Here is a 22,048-nt window from a genome sequence, read left to right on the forward strand (position 1 = left end):
CTGGGCTCCATTCCAGGTTCACTCATCTCCCCTGCTGCTCTCTGAACAAGACGCTCCATCTCCTGCCTCGGGTCACTTTCACCAGCTTTCCCTCCTACCTGGAACTCTCTCCTTTCCTACCTTCACCTCCTGGCTTCAAGTCTCAGTTAAAATCCCACCTTCCTTGGGCCTCAACGTCTGTGCCTTCCCTCAGAGATGCCCTCCAGTTTGTCCCGTATATATCTTGCTTGTACACGATTGTTTCTGTATTGTCTCCCTATTAGACTGTGAGCTCCCCGTGGGCAAGAGCTGTCTTGTCTTTCTATGTATCCTCATGACTTGGCGCAACGCTTGGAATGTAATAGGCGCTTAATAAAAATGCCTGCTGAAGGTCACATGAAGGTCAGTTAATTCATGGCAAAATTAAGAGTAGGGGCCAGGTAGATCTTCTAAGTCCTGAACTTCATGTTGACACTCTCAAGTAATTTAAAACTACTTCATCTTCCACGGCTGCATTTAATAACTTAGTAAATTAGTGCTTTAGGTGGCAGAGTAGAGAGAACACTGGGCCTGGAGTCAGGAAGACCTGAGATCAAATCCAGCCTCAAACACTAATAAGCTATGTGACCTTGGGCAAGTCATTCAATCTCTGCCTCAGTTTCTTCAAATATAAACCAGGAATACTAATAGTACTTACCTTACAGGATCAAATGAGAGAATATTTATAAAAGCACTTAGCACAGTGCCTGTCACAAAATAGACACTAAATAAATGTTTTTTCCCTTACCTAATTTAAGTGAGTTTTAGACATAAAATTACCCAGGTTCAGTGAATTTGCATTCAAAAAAATTCTCAAGTGTAAGCCCTTTAAATAAAAACAAAAATCTACCTTATTTCAACTTTGAAAACTTCACAGCTTGCAATCAAACAAATAAAAGGACTCAGAGTGAACAGACCATAACTTTATTGGAGATATACTCAGCTACAATTATTACATTAAAAAAACTATTAAAGGTAATTGTGATCCATAAGGTGCAGACTGCAAATTTCTGCAGCATGATTACAGTATGAATGAATTACATTTTATGTCCCTTAGAGACAGCTGCAGCATGTGATGGTAAATATTTTATTGTCCATCAAATTATATTTGTTATTAATTCTACTTGATTTTAACCATCTTTTACATCAAAACTATTTACAATTTTAAAAAGCCTGCAATTTTCCATTCCTGTTCACAAAACATTTGCGCTTTTTGCTACACAACCTGCTGCTGCAGTGAATATTGAGTGCATTGACAAAGCAATTTAAAATTGTCTGTGGTCGCTGCCCATGGAAGTGGGCTGGGGAAAAAAATCGATACAACGAATGATTGAAATGTATTTACAAGTTACCTTTGAAAATTTCATTTGAACTGCTAGTGGAATATATAATGGCCTACCGCAATGGAAATTTCCCAACTGGTGTAACCACAATTTTGATATTCATTTTTAATAATAGTCTTGGTCTTAAAATGGCATATCTTACTTAAAAACACTTAATGTACAGTATAAAATAAAGGAATTCATTTGGAAATAAATTCCTGAAAATTAATCAGTGGTTGAAAAATATACACATTTGAACATACTTAAAATCACTTTATAAGGTAACAAATATGACAAGTGAATTTCCTTTCTGTAGATATGAAAGCCCCATGAGGGATGGATTTTATGTATACTGTAAATAGAGGTCTCAGGATCTCAGCTGGGTGGCACCGTCTGAATGTAAAGGAGCTGAAGCCTTAACTCAGCATTCATAGTCTTAAATCTGGGCCTTTCAATGAGTTCTGAGACTGTACTGTGGTTGGCTTAAATTTCTATTATATTCTGTACTCTGAAGTCACAGCATAATTTCCAGTAACAATGCTGAAAGAACAGGCTGTCGTGTGAATAATAGCAGTTATGAACTGAACAACCAGAACCAGAGTTTCTCGATATTTAAACAGGGTGTATCATTTCAGGCGCTTGACTCTTTCAGAAGCCAATCTAGTATACACCAGGTATGTGAAATATTGGTTTGTTCAGAGATAATTACAGGAGTGTCAGAGGTCATTCTAATTTTAATTACTTCACATAACAATAAAAATATAACCAACAATTTAAAAACATAATTAAGAATTTCGTTAACACATCTTTGTTGTATTTTCACAAACAGTAAAAATGCCACAGACATTACAAATGACCTATTTTAAGTTGTGCAAGTACATGACACATTGCAGGCATTATAATTATCTTTTTCAAATTCAGTAAATCAAAACAGCAGCAAGGCCAAACCACATTTTTTCCTCTCTGTTAAGCATATTTTCCTTGCAATGAGGTAAAGCATGGTACCAAGTGCAATGCTTAATTGTGCTACATGAACAGAACAGCGCAAAAAAAAAAGCTATTAAAAACGCAGCATAGTTAGAACTGTTGAAAGTACAGTATAATAGAAATAAGAAAAATCTATTAAATGTTTGGAGGTTCATGCCAACTAAGCCCCACACAATCCTCTCAGAAGGAGTCTGTGCAGATCCTCTCCCAAGACTGGCTGCAACAGTCTCCTGTGACTGACTGTTCCTCAAACTACCACATCTTTAACAGCATTCTCTGCTCAACACTGCAAACACGTGAACAGAAGGGAATACAAAGTTCTATTACATGGCAACACAGGATGGCCTGTCTTAATAGATGGATGCAAAACATCTTGATGAGGTTACACTGGGAAGAAATTTACAGGATCAAAAACATATCAGCAGCAGGAACTATAGTTTAGCAGTCACAAGATATCTATTCCAGATACCTAAGTCATAGTCTCGCCTAGGAACGAGGGGATCATTGAATGCTTCAGAAAGGAAAGATACAAATTAAATTAAGCTCCTTCTCCCCCAACAAAAAATGGAATAGCTGTTGATAAAATATTTTGATGGCAGCAGGAAATTTGAACCCCTGAGAATCCTATGACCTAATTTTGTTTTAATATCAACTGAGATTACTAATTTTTTTTAAGTTACAAAAGATACTGAGGAATGTTTTCTCCAACGTCGTGTCACTTTGAAAACATTTGATCTTAGTGCCAGGAGATAATGGAATTTCTATTAATTGGTCTAAAAATTAGCATTTCTATTCATTTCTTTAAAATTATCCTAAAACCTTAATTTTTGGCATCAGGTATTTATTTCATAAATTACCAAGGGATTGTTGAAATGACTGCCACATATAACCAATGCAAATAAAATTAATATCAATCCTTATTTTAGCAGCTGTAAAAATTTAAGGTAATACAGATCAAGATTGACTTGGTTTTAGCATGCTATGATACCTTAGGCTGAAATTTTTTTTAAAAACATCACCACATTAAAATTATTTTCCTTAAAATTAATTTGTTCCTTAAAATTCATTAAATAATTTAGAATCTCAATTTAAATTTTAAGACATCTGAGTCCAATAAATAAGCTTAATTTCCAAGAAGCTTAATCTCCCCTGTCATTCAGGCTTCTTTGAAAGCTGGAGCTGACAGTTCTCTTCGTGTGCATGCACAAAGGGTTGTTCTCTGGAGCAGTTAAAAGCAAGGAATACAGTATTCAATTGTGAGTTAACACATCAAAAACAGCATTACATGAAACATCAAGTTCAGACTGATGGCTGGAAAACATCAAATACCTCTGCTCAGCTTTCTCAAACTTCAAGCATAATTAATGGAGCAAAATTGCAGCAAACCTCTACTGGTATATTGGTGGGAGTACAAAATTGACCCACAGCTTTTTAAAAGGTAAATTAAGAGGTATTATAGTTACAGTGCAAAAAAAAATTAAAATTTCAAGCATAATACATAAACATAGCACCAAACAGAAAAAAAAATGCATGCAAAAGAAAAATAAAAGAACTGAGGTATTTAAGTGAAGAGTGCCTACCAAATCTAATCAAAGAAATTTAGGCCCAAAGCCTATAAATGCAACTTTTTTCCTCTTTTTTTTTTTTTTTTCAAACAGACTGAAACAACAATGAGCTAGCTTCTCTAAATCAATGACCTAAATCACAGGCATCCCATCCCGAGTACGGCAGTTTATCTCTAACATCAAACTTTCCTGGCATTTAACAGCAGAGCTTTGGTAGGTGACACACGCATGCAACATTGTGAAAAGCACAGTAAGAAATTCCTATGAGAAGTCTAAGTGTAAAGGTGCTCTGGTTTTTTTTTTTAATAAGTAACCAATCAGTTATAAAATCTGCAGCATATTTTAGGTGTGATATGTCTAAGGTTATTTTGTTAGAGCAACGGCTTGGCTTCCATGGCAAAATTTTTCCCCATAAACATTCCCTTAATTAGAACTATCTAGCTGGCATTTTTCAAAGAAATTAAAGATTTAGCCAAAGACCACTTGTATTTATGGCATTAAAAAATTCCATAGATTAACCATATCTTCTGTGTTTTCTCTTCAAATAATTTATGTATGTTCACTATGAAGGTAAAGTATTATAATCCATCTACATTAATGAGTTGTAAATATTGAGCTGTTTCATCATATGACACATGACAAAATGCAGGGAAGGAAAAATAAGTTTGTTCTAAAAAGATTAGAAATAAAAAAGCACATCCATGAGGGTTTTACTTTTTAAGGCAAGAACCTTTTCTATGCAAGATCATGTGGCATCAGAAAGCTGAAATTTTATTCTACCAGTATGCCAGCCCAGCCATTTCAATTAGCAATCCGTCCCTAAGTAATAAGTGCAAAGCGACAGGGAACGTCATCTGACACCAAGATAACATGGAAACAGAGGACAATACTGACTGGCACACTTGTTTGCTCTCATCCCATATCATTCAGTACGGTTTATAAACTGTTTCGTGACTGGCACTAGTGCACAGATGGAGGAATTTCAAGATCACACTAGAGAGATCTAGCAACTGCTTTAGTTGTACACTCCCTGGCCTTCTAACACTAAGCAAAGCTGCACTGACAAAGACCTGACAACAATGGTTTTGGAGACTTGCTCAATGTCATCATTAAAGCACTCTTGTGATTAAGCAAAGCAGAAGTGAGGAAAGAAGACAAGATTGTGTTTGCGCAAAAGACTAAACTACCATTAGTTCCAACATTTTTTATACATGTTAAATGTCTGACTCTGCTACTACTCTGTTTTCAAACAAACTTTAAATTCTGTCTTCAATTTGTTCCTCTCAACATCAACTTTAAAATTCTTTAAAAATGTGTTTTACTCTCAGTTTTGCTCTTTGTTTCCAAGTGGGAGTCTCAGCTGTTGGGAACCTGAGGCTGGTTTGCTTTGAGGCTTCGTAGCGCTCTCCTTGCAGCTGCAGATTTGGCAATCCTGTAGCTCCGGCCAACGCCTTTAAACTTTCCCTTCCCTACCACTTCCACAGTAACTCGGACCTTCCCATCATAGGTTCTTTCTGCAGGGCTGAAAAAAAAAACCAACATTCCTCATGAGAGGCCCAATCACCTTCTGAGGAGACGGCACAAAAGAGAGATTTAGCCTTGCCTTGGTTCCTTAGCTCAGCATAAAATGGCAAAAGTAAAAAGTGTTGTGGGCAAATAAGCTAGAAGACATAAATAACCAAGGAAGGAACTGCTGAAATGATAGAATCCTTACAAAAATAAGTTACTATCAATTCTGATTTTTTAGTGACTATAAAAGTTTATGGTAATAGGGACCAAGACTGATTTGGTTTTAACCTACATCTGATAATGTGACTAATACTTAAAGTGACTTCCCTTAAAACCAATTTATTTTTTAAAAAACCATTAAACTTAAAATCTCAATTTAAGTTGTATATATTTATACCCAATAAATATACTTAATTTCCCAGAAGCTCTTTCTCTCTCCTTCACTCAGGCCAACAAACCATAATACAGAGTAAGTATTAATATCAAAGATATAGATATATCCATTTATATTTATATCTATGTATAAATAAACAGGTACAATTTAACAAAGCATTCCTTAGAGAAATCCTATAAGATCAAAACACCAGAGTTAAAAACCGCCTCAGCTCTTCTCTTGATTATATATGTGGGATTTTAGGCAACTTATTTAACTACTCTGGGCCTCAGTTTCCTCGTGTGTGAAGTAAAAGGGTTTTCACCACAGTTCTTAAAGAAACCCTATACTTTTACTCCCAGTGTGTCTTTTGTCAGTTAGCAAAGCACTGCTCTCTTCCAGAAATCCAGAAATGTGCCAGAAACATGTATTCTGCAAGACTGTATCCAGTCAGTGAAAGCAAAAAAGGCTCCCACGAGAAAGCATCAAGGGTGTATGATCACCTAAAAGCCCTTCCAGCTTTAAATCTTATAAAGAAATCTGTGGCACCATATAATTATCCCAATTTTATAAATGGGAAAACCCAGGCTCCGAGAGGAGGAGTGACTTCCCCTCAGTAGTGGTTAATAAAGGCAGGGCCAGGACCACACCTAGCTAGGGCTTCTAACTCTCTTGCCTGGTGATCTTTTTACTCATCCATGGAGCTTCTTCATGAAAAAGCATCGTTTCCTCTTTAGGAATCATCAGTTATTGTTACTGGTGTCATTCAGTGGACTATCACATAAGAGAATCACCTAAGTGTAGCAGGGACTTCATGACGGCTGAATGGCCCCGAGCCTCCACGCGAGGTTCCTCTTACCTAAATTTGGCAGTTTCCGGTTCCATCTCCAGCAGTTCTCGCACAGGAGAACGGGGCACGTTAGCAGAGAATTTTTCTACAATTAGATTAAAAACATAGTATGAATAATGTTCTCTGAGAGATAAAATGATTTTACAATTCTTCATTTCTTGCCAGTGAATAATACCTATTAATGGTCGCATCATCGGGTAGTAGACGTGCCAAACCATTTCCAACGACATTCCACTATCCATATAAATGGCACCAGCGAGGGATTCAAATATGTCTCCCATGGCCTTCGGTACTTCTATGTCTTCCTCCTTCTCTTCATCCTCCTCAGATCGTCTAAGCTGTGAAAAGAAAGAACAGTTATTTCGTGGAGCATCGGGGGGAAAAGGATGTATTTTTAAAACTAATCTTCACACAACATAATCCTTTTCCTTGATTTTCATTTCAATAAAGGTCAGCAACTTTCTCAACATCCCAAACAAAACATAAACCACAATGCTGCACCATATAAAAAAAATCAAAGCTGACAATGCAACTAAAAAAACAAACCAAGCCCTAAATTCAACTAAACTAACTAAGCAAGGCAACTCTTGCTCTAGGAAGGCTATTTTTTGTTTAGAATACCAATTACGGAGATGCTTCCAGCCAAGACGGATGCCTAAAAGGGTACATACAGCCAGCCCAGCTCCTATGTATCTACTACAACAACATAAAAATCACACTGAATTGAATAATTATCAAGAAATCCAATAAGAAATGACATCAAGTGATTTCTTCAACCCAGAAACGCAGAAATGTCAGCCAGAAGGCCACGGCAACAGTCACTAGAATAGCCAACAGCCGAGTAAGTAAACAAGAATGCAGTCTCCTGGCACAGCCAGAAATGTGCCAGAAACATGTATTCCGCAAGACTGTATCCAGTCAGTGAAAGCAACAAGCCTCCCACAAGAAAGCATCAAGGGTGTAGTGTATGGGCCACATCGTGCTATGGTCTGAAACTAAGGCTGGAGAGATGAGTAAAGGCAGGAAGAAACAGCCCAGCACTGGGAGCTGGAACATCCAGAAATATCCAGAAACCCAACTATGAGCCTACAAAACCCAGTTTGACTGGTTTGGTCCCTGTGCCCCCTGAATGCAGTATGCTAAAGCTTAACTGACCCAGAAGGCCTCCTTCCCAACCCTCCCCTGCCACCATCACTTTTATGCTGGGGCTCAGAGTTAATTTTCCTGGCTCCTTGCCCTTCATTCCTCATTCCTTATTAGGCAATTCAGACAGTGCCTTCATTTCAGTGGTCCATAATCCCCCCACTGCCTCACCTCACTAGTGACAGGGCAGTTTTCTATAAGTACCACAGCAGCTCTTTGTTTAAAAATTTTATATAAGTTTGAACTTTAAATGGCTCTTGGCCTTCAGGGGCCTTTGATCAGTGTGCATTCTATTGCAAAACTGAACCAACAGTCTCACATGTTGTCTGTGGAACTAGGGACATTGGGGCCCACATACTCATGCTGTTCTCCACTGGCACCCCTTTCCTGTGTATCAATGTTACCTTTCGAGACCAATTCTCTACCTTTTCATACTGAAGCTGGTGTCTGAAGTTGAATGGAAAGAGCATCACCATCAGGACGGCTTTTTAAAGGATGAAATCCCCTGGAGGACGACATCTGTGGGAGGAGGAATACTCCCCAAGAAGTATAGCATCTGTGTGCCTGAGAGCCCAAGATTGCAAGGGTATTCAGTGGTCAAAGGATTTAACCCCTTGGACCTCCCAGAATTTCAGAGATGGGTTATCTGAGAACAAAACATTAACCCCCAAGGTTACTAAGGGGACTAAGGATTCTATCCCTTGGCTACTCCTCAGGATAACAGAGAGAAGCTCTCACAATGAGAAGGCAGGAGCAGTGGTACAAAACTTAGGCTGGCTCCAGTCGGCCTGATGACTTAGCTGCAAAACAGACAGCCAGTGACCAGAGGTGTGAAGGTATAGTGAGAATGCCTGTACCTGACTCAAATGAGAGCAGAAACAACAAGCTGCTCTGCCACACTGACTTTTTGCTGATAAGGAAAAGTGAAAGGTTTAGAATGAAGTTTCTTACACTCCAAAGTAATCTCCTCTTATACCTCAGAACCAGAGTCCACATTTTTAATCTGGGAAGCTTCCTCCCATTGAGGGAGGAAAGGGAAGAGGTGAAAGATAGCAGTGCTTCACTAACAGACATAAAACATGCTAGAGTTAAAAGTGTAGGGCTCCTTTAAGAACTAACTAGAATTGGAAAGTCAGGAAAGACTTCCCCTAGAATCTCTCCCCAAAGGTCACGTGCCTGTGCCTATCAGGTCACAGTGTTCTGGGGGTAACACAGGCAAGATCCCTAACTCCTTGCTGTGATGAAAATACCTCCCCCCAGCTCCCCCAAAACCCTCAAAGCCAGGAGATGATGCTGAAGGCAGTGTGGGTGACCAGAGAAGCAAATGCCATCTTGCCACCCTTACAACACATGTCAGGGGCCTCTGAGAACCTCAGAGGAAGAACAGCAGGAGGAGGAAACTCCCCTGCCCCCAACCCTGCCTCCATGCAAGACAGCTGGGGGTGGATTGGTTGTTCTAAGGATTTTAAATGGGAAAAGAAAAGAAGGCGAGAAAAACACACAGGGTAGTGTAGAGAGAAGGAAGAAGGGGGTGGGACTGACTATTTCTTATAATTAACTGGGGGGGTTGGGTGGCGGGCGGAGACAGGCATCAGAAGATTCTCACTCTCATCTGAACCTTACAAAGGAAGCTTGAATGTACGTACATATGTACACGTACACACACACACATACACACACACACACACACACAGGTTTGGTGTAAAAATCATCAAATTTGTCAGGGACATGGGTGGAGAGAGGGAAAGGTAGGGTTAAAATGGGAAATGATACTGGGGAGGAAGTGGTCATAAGCAGAACACACTTCTAGGTCCTGAAGGAGAGATTAAAAGAAAAAAAAAACAAGCAAAGAACTAGAAACTAAGTAGATATTCATCAGCTGGGAATGGATGAGCAAACTGGAATATATGCATCTAATGAAATATTATTGTACGAGTGATTCTGAACTCCAGAGGTCATCATTTAAACCCCCTTCCCTGTCCCTCAGTGCGTCAATCCTTATTCGCATTCACCTCAACCCAAGCCCACCCATTCCATCAGCTCTCCAGAATGCCTGCTCCACAGTCAACAGACACGTTTTCATCTTCTATCTTTCCCTTTCACACTCCATTTTCTGGCTCTCACTGAGACCTGGCTTCCTAAAAGAGTCTTGTGATAGTGGAGTCAGTGCTGGAACGAGGAGCCAGGTAGGAGGGAGCTTTAGTCGAGTTGCAGTGAGGACACCAGTGTTACTAGATCACAGAGTACGGAGGAGAGAGGACAGAGTATATGGTGTAAGAACACTGAAAGGTGGGAATAGCAGGTTATGAAGGGGAGATTCTCCTGAATCACTGGTTGAAATGGAGGGATTGGAATACTCCTTGCTCACCATTGCCACTTCCAGGCTCTTCTTCCATTACCATCACTCAATAACCTCTCCTTTTTTGAGGTTCACTGAATCTGTACCTACCATCCAATTGAAATTCTGGTAGCTCTTGTCTCCTGATCTCCAAGACAACCCCCTTCCTTCTTTAATGAGTTCAGTGTCTGACTCGGTCTTTTTTTCTCCTCCACTCCTGCCCTCATACTAAGGGACTTCAACATCCATGTAGATACTCCTTCAAAACCATAACTTTACAGTTCCTCAATTTACTTCTTTCACCTGACCTACCCTTTCACCCCACCTCAACTACACACAAAGATGGTTATACCCTCGGCTTTGCCATCACTCACAAACTTCCCTTATCTGATCATAATCTATTGTCATTCCACATCTCCCTTGCAACTCCAGAGCCTATTCTTGTCCACACTATGACCTCCAATCCACTGACCCCTCAGTTCTTTCCCAGGTCATCATCCATGCACAAGCCACTCTCTCCTCCTCCTCTTCCTTATCTTGACCCTTTGATAAACCAGTTCAATTCTACACTTTCTTCTTGATTCTCTTGCCCCCTTATCCCATTAAAGATCTTTCCCTGCCAAGCCTCAGCTTTGGATCACTCCCACTTTGCTCCTACACAGGTGCCTGCTAATTGATGCTAGAGAAAAATCAATAAATTGGGTCTACTACATATTTATGTTACCTAACCTCTCTGGGCAATGCAGTTCTTTTACATCTCCATAATTAGCTATCCCACCCATCACAGTAACTTTTCTTTTTATTCGCCTTCCAACCTCTCAGGGCTCTCCAACCCCCCTATCCTCTTAGAAGAGAAACTTGCCTCTTATTTTACTGAAAAAAATAAAGCCATACGTCAAGACCTCCCTCTTCTCCCCTCCCCTCTCATCTCACATCACCCAGGTCCTTCTGCTACTCTCTCTTCCTTCACCTGTCTCCCATAAAGAAGCGGCCCTTCTCCTTGCCAAAACAACTCCATCTACATGCACCAAGTGACCCTATCTTCTCGAGTCAATTGTCCCACCCATCATCCCCACTCTTACTTATCTTCAATCTCTCCCTGTCTACTACCTGCTTCCCTACTGCCTATGAACATACTTATGTCTGCCTGACCTTCCAAAAAACCTTGGCTGACCTATCCATCCCTGCTAACTACTATCCTATGTTTCTCCTCCCTTTTGTGGCTAAACTCCTCGAGAAGGTGGTTTACACAGGCTGCCACCGCAGCCTTTCCTCTCACTGTCTGATTTAATCTCTAGTTTGACTTTTCAGACCACACCAGTCAACTAAAATTGCACTCTCTAAAGTTACTAATGATCTCTTTTTTGTAAAATATAACAGTCTTTTCTCAAACCTCATTCTCCTTGACCTCTTGCAACCTGACACTTGATAATCATCTTCTATCTGATACTTTCTTCTCTCCTGATTCTCCTCCTATCTGACTGTTCCTTCTCAGTCTCCTTGGCTGGATCTTTCTCCAGGTCCTGTTTAACTGTAGGTGGCCCACAAAGCTCTGTCCTGGTCACTCTTCTATTTTCCTTTTATACTACTTCCTCTGGTGATTTCTCAGCTCCACGAATTCACTTATCATCTCTATGCTGATAATTCTCCCATCTACATATTCAGCCCTAACATTTCTGCTGACCACTAGACTCCCATCTCCAACCACCTGCTGGACAACCTGAACTCTAAGTCCCACAGACATCTTAAAATCAACAAAGCCAAAACTGAACTCACTATCTTTCCTCCAAAACTCTCTCTTCTTCCTAACTTCCCTATTACTGTTAAGGGCACTATCAACCTCCCAGTCCCCCAGGCTCACCACCTAGGTATCATCCTTCACCTCTCACCCCCTACATCCCATCTGTTGCCAAGGACTGTCAATTTCACCTTTGCAACATCTCTTGGACATGCCCCCTTCTGTCTTACGGCACTGCCACCACCTTGATACAGTCAGGCCCTCACCACCTTATGCTTGGACTATTGTAACGCTTGCAGGTTGGTTTCCTTGCCACGAGTTTCTCCCCACTCTTGTCCACCCTCCACTCGGCTGTCAAACTGATCTTCCTAAGGCTCAGGTCTGACTATGTCACAGCTCCCCTTCCCTCTCAGTAAACTCCAAAGACTCTCTATTACCTCCAAGATTAAAATCCTCTGTCAAGCATTCCAAACCCTTCCTAACCCCAACTATTCCCACCTTTTCAGTCCTCTTATACCATACACTCTCTTCTCTCCCCTCCATGCTCTGTAATCTAGTAACACTGGCCTCCTTGCTCCACCTCCAGACTCTGGGTATTTTCACAGCACTTTCATATGCCTGGAATGCTTTCCCTCCTCATTTCTTTCTCCTAGCTTCCTTCAAGTCCCAGCCAAAATCCTACCATCGGTAACAAGCTTTTCCTGCTCCCTCTCCATGGCAGTGCCTCTTCTCTATTGATTATTTACTCTTTATTCTGTATTTAGCTTGTTTGTACAGCTGCCTGCGCATCGTCTCCCCCGTGAGCAGGGCTTGCCTGTTATCTTTCCTTTTAACCCTGGCACTTAGCACAATGCCTCACGCAGCACAGACACTTAAACGTTTACTGAGTAACAAGTTCATTTTAATTCGATTCCTTGTAGACAAATATCGTTCACTACCTTTAGCCCTACCAAATCCTCTAACGATACTATTGCTGAAAGTCTCGAATGAAACAGAACACACGGTTTTCAATGTCATAATGATTCTTTCTGGAAAAGGTAGAATTATATTAATGGACTTACATTATTTACGACTACCATTTCCACATGCTAAACCCATTCTGTACACCAGAACAGGCTGAAAACTGGAGTTTCTCAGGCTATCAATCCCAATACCTTTCAGAAGCAATAAAGGCACTTAAACCCTAAAAAATTGACACAGCAATGAAAAATTATTCATTATTCTGAAATAAAGATTACTTCCCACTACTTAGCATCATGGGATCTGAGAACTATAAGGAACCGGACATCATCCAATTCAATCCCTACCAAAATCATGAATCTCTTTCTATAACATACTTCCCAAGACCTCCAATGACAGGAACTTTGCTAAGGCATCCTACTCCATTTTTAACCTGCATGTCTTCTTCAGCTGTATGTAGCAGCAAGCTACATGCAGCTGAAAACACAGCTACTGAAAAACACAAGAACCACTCAAAAAAGTACATGCCACCATTATAAATATATCGTATGACACTACTGATCGTAACTTTTGTAAACTTTTATTTATGTGAACAGAGAGATGGTCCCAAGATTACAAAAACAGCTTGATACACTGACGGCAATGGAGGAAGGAAGAAGTAATATCAAGTAACTCATGTCATTGTATGCTTAAATCTCTCCAGAGAAAACTGAGATAAATTCTTTTAGAAAAAAGGACTTCTGGACATTTATATTACATGAAAGCACTTCTGCTCTAAATAAGTTATATTGTTAACTTTATAAAGTTTTAAATATGAAGAAAAAAGTAAGAGTATGAGTTTTAATTAATTTTCATTCAGTATAATGCTCCACAACAGAGTGCTGACCCTGACATGAAGGATCTGAAGAAAATGGAAAGGCTCCATTCATGGAAGCATCTACTCTTCCCATCACTAGCCTTTGTGTCAAAAGGCCACAAGCTGTGCTAAAGATTCTACTAACATAGGTGGAAACGCCATGCACTAAGGGCAGGGTAATTAGAAGGATGTACATTATTTAGGGAGCAAATTAAAACTTTCCTGTCTCTTCAAAAGAAAAGGTTAAATGAAGACAAAGCTAAGAGGAAAGATAGGAAATTATTCTATTTCTAGCATTTGAAGGTTTGTGGATGACTTGCCCAAAGGGTGGAATGGATACCAAAATCTGAGACTTGATAATCATCTTCTATCTGATACTTTCTTCTCTCCTGATTCTCCTCCTATCTGACTGTTCCTTCTCAGTCTCCTTGGCTGGATCTTTCTCCAGGTCCTGTTTAACTGTAGGTGGCCCACAAAGCTCTGTCCTGGTCACTCTTCTATTTTCCTTTTATACTACTTCCTCTGGTGATTTCTCAGCTCCACGAATTCACTTATCATCTCTATGCTGATAACTCTCCCATCTACATATTCAGCCCTAACATTTCTGCTGACCACTAGACTCCCATCTCCAACCACCTGCTGGACAACCTGGTGTGTAGTATCTTTTCCTATTAAAAATCTAAAACAGCAGCCACACCTCAAAGATACCAGAATTAGCTCCCCTGTGAATCTTTTGAAGTTACTGAAAAGCCTGCCGAATGCCAAACACGAAAACCAAGCTGTGATTATTTTTTTTCAAGAAGAATACCTTCCCTTTCCAAACAGAATCATAATTGTTTAGCTGACATAAAATGAGTAGTATGCAAAGAAAAATTATATAATACTATGGGGTTTTTTCCAAATTAAAATATCTTAAGCACAGTGGCTGGCACATAGTAGGTGCTTAATAAATGTTTATTGACCAACTTTTCCACTTTCCATTATTTTTACAGCAAATAGAAAAAAAATCTAAAATAGTTAAGTCTAATCAGAATGGTAAGAAAAAGTCCTTTGAAATGAAGTGTACACCTATCACTGTACTCTCAAGCCTCTAAGTTCCTAAACAGAGCCGGAGTGGACTTTCGTGTCGGGCCATCACCACCCCTGTAAAAGGGCCATTGGAGGGCTCGAGCTCAGTGTAGACATTTCCCCTGAAGACATTCACCACTCACTTTCCAGCGGCATTCGCCCGTTCTACAAGGTTACAAACACGCCGCAACACGGTCATGTGAAATTCAGCGCTGAACCCAGAAACCACCCACCTCCGAGTCCATCCCCTGCATCTCATTCTTCTCCAGCTGAAACTGCACGAAGTCATCGATGACGTGGAACAGCTCCGGAGAAACAGCTTTGAAGTACTTGTGGTAGTCGTATTTGACGGCTAGTGACGCGAAGATAGTGTTATTGACGAGAGCGGACCGCAGGTCAGTCAGGACTCCTGGGGAGTGCTGCCGGGGGTCTTCGTAAAGGTGCTTGGTTATGAGGTAGTCCAAAATTGCATCTCCCAGGAATTCCAAGCGCTGATAACAATCTGTGAGGGAGAAAAATCTTTTTAAAGTAGTCGCCACAGCAAGTTCTTAAAATATGACCTGTTTGGCACTTTCTGTGGCAGCAAAAATCTGGAAATAAAGTGTTTATCTTTTGGAGAATAGTTACGTACATTAGAACATATGAATAATGGAAAATACTGTGATATAAGAAGCAATGAAGATAAAGAACTGAGACTGAGAGAGACCTGGGAAGACTTATGTACAGAAAAGTAAGGAAAACCAGGAAAACAATATTCACAACTACAATAATGCAAAAGAAAACAGTAAAAAGAGCTGAGTGATTTTAAGAAACAATCTTGGCCCCCAACCTTCCAGTAGTGAGATGGGGGTAAAGGTAGTAGGAATTAATTTTTAGCTATTATTATGGTGTCAAAACAAAAGGTGTAATATTATCTTTAAAGTATCTGTATGTACAAGAAGGAATCTGTCCTTCTGTAAGCCACTTTAAATAATCCATGAACTGGTCTTACATAAAGATGCCTTTTTTACACAGGTACTTGTATAAACTCATAGGATGAATAATCCAGCAGAGAGTTCAGGACATCCAATCCAACCTCCCTATTTTACTTATGAGAAGTTGACTGAATTATCTAATATCATACAGCAATTTAACTGGACTTGCCATCACAGATTTTTTGGGAAAAAAATGTTTTTATTGCTAACATATTTCAGAAAGATACATTAATTTGATGGAGTATATTCTAAAAGACATTGGGAATTAAAATTCACAGGCTAAAATTCATGCTATAAAATGAGTCATTTATTGCATCAGTTATGAAAACCTGAATGATACTTCACTAAAGAATAATTACCAGTTTGACATTGTCATATATGCGGGCACTGACTTGACCAAGTGGTCAACGGGTGAATTATTCTCATGTTTTCAGTCACAGTCCTTACTTTGGCATAGTCAGTGTTACATTACTCAACATGACTTTTGGGAAATGGGAGGTCATTTTCTAGATATGAACTAACAGGACTGGATTCTGACACCTACCTGTGCATTTGGAAAGCTGAGCTGTGAGATGAGGAAAGATTTGAGACATACCTAATTTATCACTGATTTTCAAAACTGTCAGAAGGAACCATCATTTTTACTATCTTAGAAATGATTAAAAGACTTATTCATTAAGAGTTTCTTGAGTTTTCAGGTTCAATAATGAATAAAAAAGAAATATGTGCATAAAATGTCAATATTTTCCATCAGTTTTATTTCTAGTAGTCTTAACTATAATAATCAATAATCACTTACCACTGGGCATATAAATGCATAAAATGAAATATCCCCACTCACAAGGAGCTTTCATTCTAATGAGAGAAGCAACAACATAATTATGTACCCGGTGAATAAACAGAAACAAAATAGAGAGTAGTGAAGTATGAGGTAGCTTGGGAGGAAGAGCACTAGTCGCTGGGGGGATCAGGAAAGCCTTCATGAAGATGGTGGTATCTGATCTGAGGGATTCTGTAAGGCCGAGGTGACGGCAGGAGCAGGGGATAGTGAGAACAAAGACATGGAGAAAAGATGTGCAGCGTCATGAGTGAGGAACAGACAGATGTCCAGTTTAGCTGGATCATTGTGGTAGGGGAGTGACATTCGATGAGGCTGGAGATTGCTCAGGACCAGACTGTAAAGGGCTTTAAAAGCTTAGAGGTCACAAAGTGCTGTGTTAGTAGAAGATACACTAGATCTTGTAAAGGTAGCAACAGCAAGATTTAGCAACTGATTGGATACACAGGGTGAGGAAGAGTGAAGGATAACACCACGGTTACGAAGCTGGGAAACTAGAAGAACTGATGTGACTTCAACAGAAATAGACAGATGGGTTTTGGGGAAAAGATAATGAGTTAGGTTTTGAACATGGTAAGTTGGAGATGCAATTTGAAATATTTAGTAGGCAATTGCTACTGCAAGACTGAAGCTCAGGAAAGAGACGGGTGCTGGTTACATGGGTGGGAACCATCTGCAAAACAATGAGAGCAGATGAGATCACCTAGATACAATGTAAAGAGAAGAAAAGAGACTGAGAAGCACCAGATTCTGCAATTGAGAGATAAGTGATAACTTTGGAGGGCACAGTTTCATTTGAGTGTGTCGACAACGAAAGACATATTGTAAAGGGTTGAGGAGAGAAGAAGAAGTGGAAGCACCAGCAACTTTTTCTAGAATCACTGAATTTAAATAATTTTTCATCTAAGTTAAATAAAGATTACAACTTCACTTTTGGTCCTCTGCTTATAATCACCCAACACCATCAATATGAAGGCAGGCCTCTAAGCTCTAACTGTTTCATGTACAATTCCACTGTATGCTGATTTTTAAAATTTCCCTGCTGGGAGGGCAAGACCTTGCTAATTGAAATATTCTAAGGACAGTCTCTACCTATGTATGTTGATTTGAGAATCATGATAGCATGAACCAAAAAGCATTAAGTAACAAATCTGTGCCAGTCACTGAGGAGACAAAGACAAAAATGAAATAGGCCCGGTCCTCAGGAAAATTATATTCTTTAGAGGAAAGGATACAACATGCACATGGACAGGCAGGTGTCACAGTGGAGAGAGTAACTGGGTCTGGAGTCAGGAAGGCCTGAGTTCAGATGCTTATTAACTTCTGTTTGCCTAAGTTTCCTTATTTGGAATATGAGCATAAACAATAGTCCTACCCCCAGGCTGTTGTGAGGCTCAAATGAAACCACCTTTGTAAAGCACTTAGCACAGAGCCTGCCACATTAATAGGCATTAGGTTTAACTATTATTTTTTTATTATTATAAAAAGTCAGCACAAAGTAAGTAGAAAATGGGGCTGGAGAATGGGACTAGCCGGTCAGATCAGAAGGCACTTCAGATGGGCTTGGAAGCCATTTCAGCACTTTTTTTCCCTCAAGATCAGACAGAACAAAAGGGTACGAAGCCTCCTCCAAGGCATCGGAACCAGTTTACGGAAAAAGTCATCCTGAATAGGCGCTGCTGGGGAGCACAGGACTTCTGGGTCATGTGACCAACAAGATGGAGGACTGGACATCTTCTCTGATCTTCAATACCTTCCTAGAACAGGAATCACGCACAAGGGATAAAGCAATCTCAGCCATCTCCCCAGTCTAAGACTGTGAAACGCCCAGCACGGGAAGAGGCTGAGAAAGCTCAGCGGTCCACCTCTAGGATGACAGCGCTGCTTACCCAGGGAAGGAGCTGGAAAGTGAATGATGAACAAGGGGGAAAAGACTGAAATTATCAAAGATCTCAGGAGGAAGAAAATGTAGTTTAAAAAACTTGAGAAGACACAGGAAGCAACATGAAAGAATTAATAGTGAAAGAAATAGAGCCAGAGCTCCCCGCCAAGTCCCTCCAAAAACCTATAAAAAATGGCTCTGAACACATTCCAGAACTGCAGAATCCAGAAAATAGCAGAGGGAAGCTGGGCTCCAGCCCAGGACAGCCTAGATGGTTGCTGGGTGAGGTCTTTTGCGAACGGAGCTGGGAGCAGAGCAGAGCGGAGCAGATCCTAGCATAGGCAGCGTGGACCAACCAGACCAAGAGCCGGCGGAGCATGCCCTAGAGCCCTGAATCAGTGAGCTACAGCAGTTACCAGACTTCTCAACCCACAAACACCAAAGACAACAGAGAAGAACTGCAGAACCCACAAAATAGCGGAGGGAAGCAGAGTTCTAGCCCAGGACAGCCTGGATGGTCTCTGGGTAAGGTCTATCCTACACGGAGCTGGGAGGGGAGAGGAGCGGGGCTGAGCCCAGCGTGGGCGGCGCGGACCAACCAGACCAGGAACCTGGCGGAGCGTGCACTAACACCCTGAATCAGTGAGCTGCAGCAGTTACCAGACTTCTCACCAAAGACAACAGAGAAGGTTGGTGGGAAAAGCTGCTGGGAACAGAGTGAATGAAAGAGTTCGCAGTTCAGCCACAGCCCCGGGGGCAGAGGAGGTGGGGCAGCTACAGAACTACAGTTGCAGTTGCTTCCAACCCCAGGTCCACCTGGTGGGAGGAATTAAGTGGCGGATCAGAACAGGAGTGCAGAGCCTGCTGAAGATCTAAGTCCAGTCCTGGTTGGGGGTTCTTGGGGAAGGAGGAGTGCTGGTGTGGCAGATCTGGCTGTGATAGCTCTGAAATCAACAGCGCATCCCCCCAAGCTTGGAACATAGTACTCCATACTCTACAAGCAGTCATACCCCACCGAAAAACTCAAGGGTCAAGCAAGTTGGCTGGAAACATGGCCAGGCAGCAAAAACACACCCAGATTCAGTTTCAGACTTTGGAATCTTTCTTTGGTGACAAAAAAGACCAAAACATACAGCCAGAAGAAGTCAACAAAGTCAAAGAGCCTACATCAAAAGCCTCCAAGAAAAACATGAGCTGGTCCCAGGCCATGGAAGAGCTCAAAAAGGAGTTAGAAAAGCAAGTTAGAGAAGTAGAGGAAAAATTGGGAAGAGAAATGAGAAGGATGCAAGAAAACCATGAAAAACAAGTCAATGACTTGCTAAAGGAGACCCAAAAAAATACTGAAAAATATACTGAAGAAAACAACACCTTAAAAAATAGACTAACTCAAATGGCAAAAGAGCTCCAAAAAGCCAATGAGGAGAAGAATGCCTTGAAAGGCAGAATTAGCCAAATAGAAAAGGAGGTCCAAAAGACCACTGAAGAAAATACTACCTTAAAAATTAGACTGGAGCAAGTGGAAGCTAGTGACTTGATGAGAAATCAAGATATTATAAAACAGAGCCAAAGGAATGAAAAAGTAGAAGACAATGTGAAATATCTCATTGGAAAAACCACTGACCTGGAAAATAGATCCAGGAGAGATAATTTAAAAATTATTGGACTACCCAAAAGCCATGATTAAAAAAAGAGCCTAGATATCATCTTTCAAGAAATTATCAAGGACAACTGCTCTGATATTCTAGAGCCACAGGGCAAAATAGAAATTGAAAGAATCCACCGATCGCCTCCTCAAATAGATCCCAAAAAGAAATCTCCTAGGAATATTGTCGCCAAATTCCAGAGCTCCCAGATCAAGGGGAAAATACTTCAAACAGCCAGAAAGAAACAATTTGAGTATTGTGGAAACACAATAAGAATAATCCAAGATCTAGCAGCTTCTACATTAAGAGATGGAAGGGCTTGGAATACGATATTCCGGAGGTCAGTGGGGCTAGGATTAAAACCAAGAATCACCTACCCAGCAAAACTGAGTATCATGCGCAAGTATCAAGGCAAAATATGGACTTTCAATAAAATAGAGGACTTTCAAACTTTCTCAGTGAAAAGACCAGAGCTGCATAGAAAATCTGACTTTCAAACACAAGAATCAAGAGAAGCATGAGAAGGTAAACAAGAAAAAGAAATCACAAGGGAGTTACTAAAGTTGAACTGTTTTGTTTACATTCCTACATGGAAAGATGATGTGTATGATTCATGAGACCTCAGTATTAGGGTAGCTGAAGGGAATATGCATGTGTGTATATATATATATACACACATATATATATGTGTGTGTGTGTGTATGTGTGTGTGTGTATGTATATATGTATATATATATATAGAGAGAGAGAGAGCAGGCACAGGGTGAGTTGAAGATTAAGGGAAGATATCTAAAAGAAATAAAATTAAATTAAGGGTTGCGAGAGGAATATATTGAGAGAGGGAGAAAGGGAGAGATAGAATGGGGTAAATTATCTCCCATAAAAGTGGCAAGAAAAAGCAGGTGTGTAGGAAGAGAAGAGAAGGCAGGTGAGGGGGAATGAGTGAATCTTGCTCTCATCGGATTTGACCTGAGGAGGGAATACCATACCTACTCAATTGGGTGTCTTACCCCACCGGAAAGGAGGAGGAAGAAGATAAAAGAGGGGGGATGATAGAAGAGAGGGCAGATGGGGGAGGAGGTAATCAAAAACAAACACTTTCAAAAAGGGACAGGGTCAAGGGAGAAAATTCAATAAAGGGGGATAGGTTAGGAAGGATCAAAATATAGTTAGTCTTTCACAACATGAGTATTGTGGAAGGGTTATACATAATGATACACATGTGGCCTATGTTGAACTGCTTGACTTCTTAGGGAAGGTGGGTGGGAAGGGAAGAAGGGAGAGAATTTGGAACTCAAAGTTTTAAAAACCAATGTTCAAAAACAAAAAAAAAAGTTTTTTGCATGCAACTAGAAAATAAGATACACAGGCAATGGGGCATAGAAATTTATCTTGCCCTACAAGAAAGGAAGGGAAAAGGGGATGGGAAGGGAGTGGGGTGACAGAAGGGAGGGCTGATTGGGGAACAGGGCAACCAGAATATATGCCATCTTGGAGTGGGGGGGAGAGTAGAAATGGGGAGAAAATTTGTAATCCAAACCCTTGTGAAAATCAATGCTGAAAACTAAATATATTAAATTAAAAAAAAAAAAAGAAATAGAGCCACCAGATCAACTAAGAGAGACCAGAGAGCAATGAATCAGTGCCTGGTGAAGCAGAGGACCTGGTGGATTCCAAAGAGAGCACATAACCAACGCAGGGGGAGACTGAATAGTTTAGGAGAAAAATAAGAATTGTGAAAATAGAATGTGTGGCCTGGAAAGCAGAAATGATTGGCAGAATAGAAAACTTGAATCCATTGTGACAAGGCTCACCAAGGAAACAAACGGGAGAAGAACTGATTGGAATGCAAATACACAAAATGGAAGAGAAGTAAATAATATTAACATTAAGAGAAAACATGATCTCTATACAAGCAAAATATACTGTTCCCAAAGACAGGATGTACACAGATAACTTAAGGATGGAGGGCTCCCAGAAGAAC

The 22,048-nt window shown here is 40.5% G+C and overlaps 1 protein-coding gene across 1 annotated transcript in view; it reads right to left on the reverse strand.

The window, feature by feature from the left end:
* Positions 1-920: 920 nt before the first annotated feature.
* The window catches only part of DICER1 (dicer 1, ribonuclease III), a 95,066-nt gene continuing 73,938 nt past the window's right edge, over positions 921-22,048 (reverse strand). Inside the window, exons 24-27 of the mRNA XM_036752249.1 lie at positions 14,961-15,229; positions 6,800-6,962; positions 6,634-6,709; positions 921-5,414 (exon numbers count right to left, since the gene is read on the reverse strand). Of these exons, the coding sequence (XP_036608144.1) occupies positions 5,249-5,414; positions 6,634-6,709; positions 6,800-6,962; positions 14,961-15,229 (674 nt within the window). The 3' untranslated portion in view covers positions 921-5,248. The remainder of the gene's footprint in view (positions 5,415-6,633; positions 6,710-6,799; positions 6,963-14,960; positions 15,230-22,048) is intronic.

The sequence above is a fragment of the Trichosurus vulpecula genome, chromosome 3, assembly GCF_011100635.1.
Source record: "Trichosurus vulpecula isolate mTriVul1 chromosome 3, mTriVul1.pri, whole genome shotgun sequence".
NCBI lineage: Eukaryota > Metazoa > Chordata > Mammalia > Diprotodontia > Phalangeridae > Trichosurus > Trichosurus vulpecula.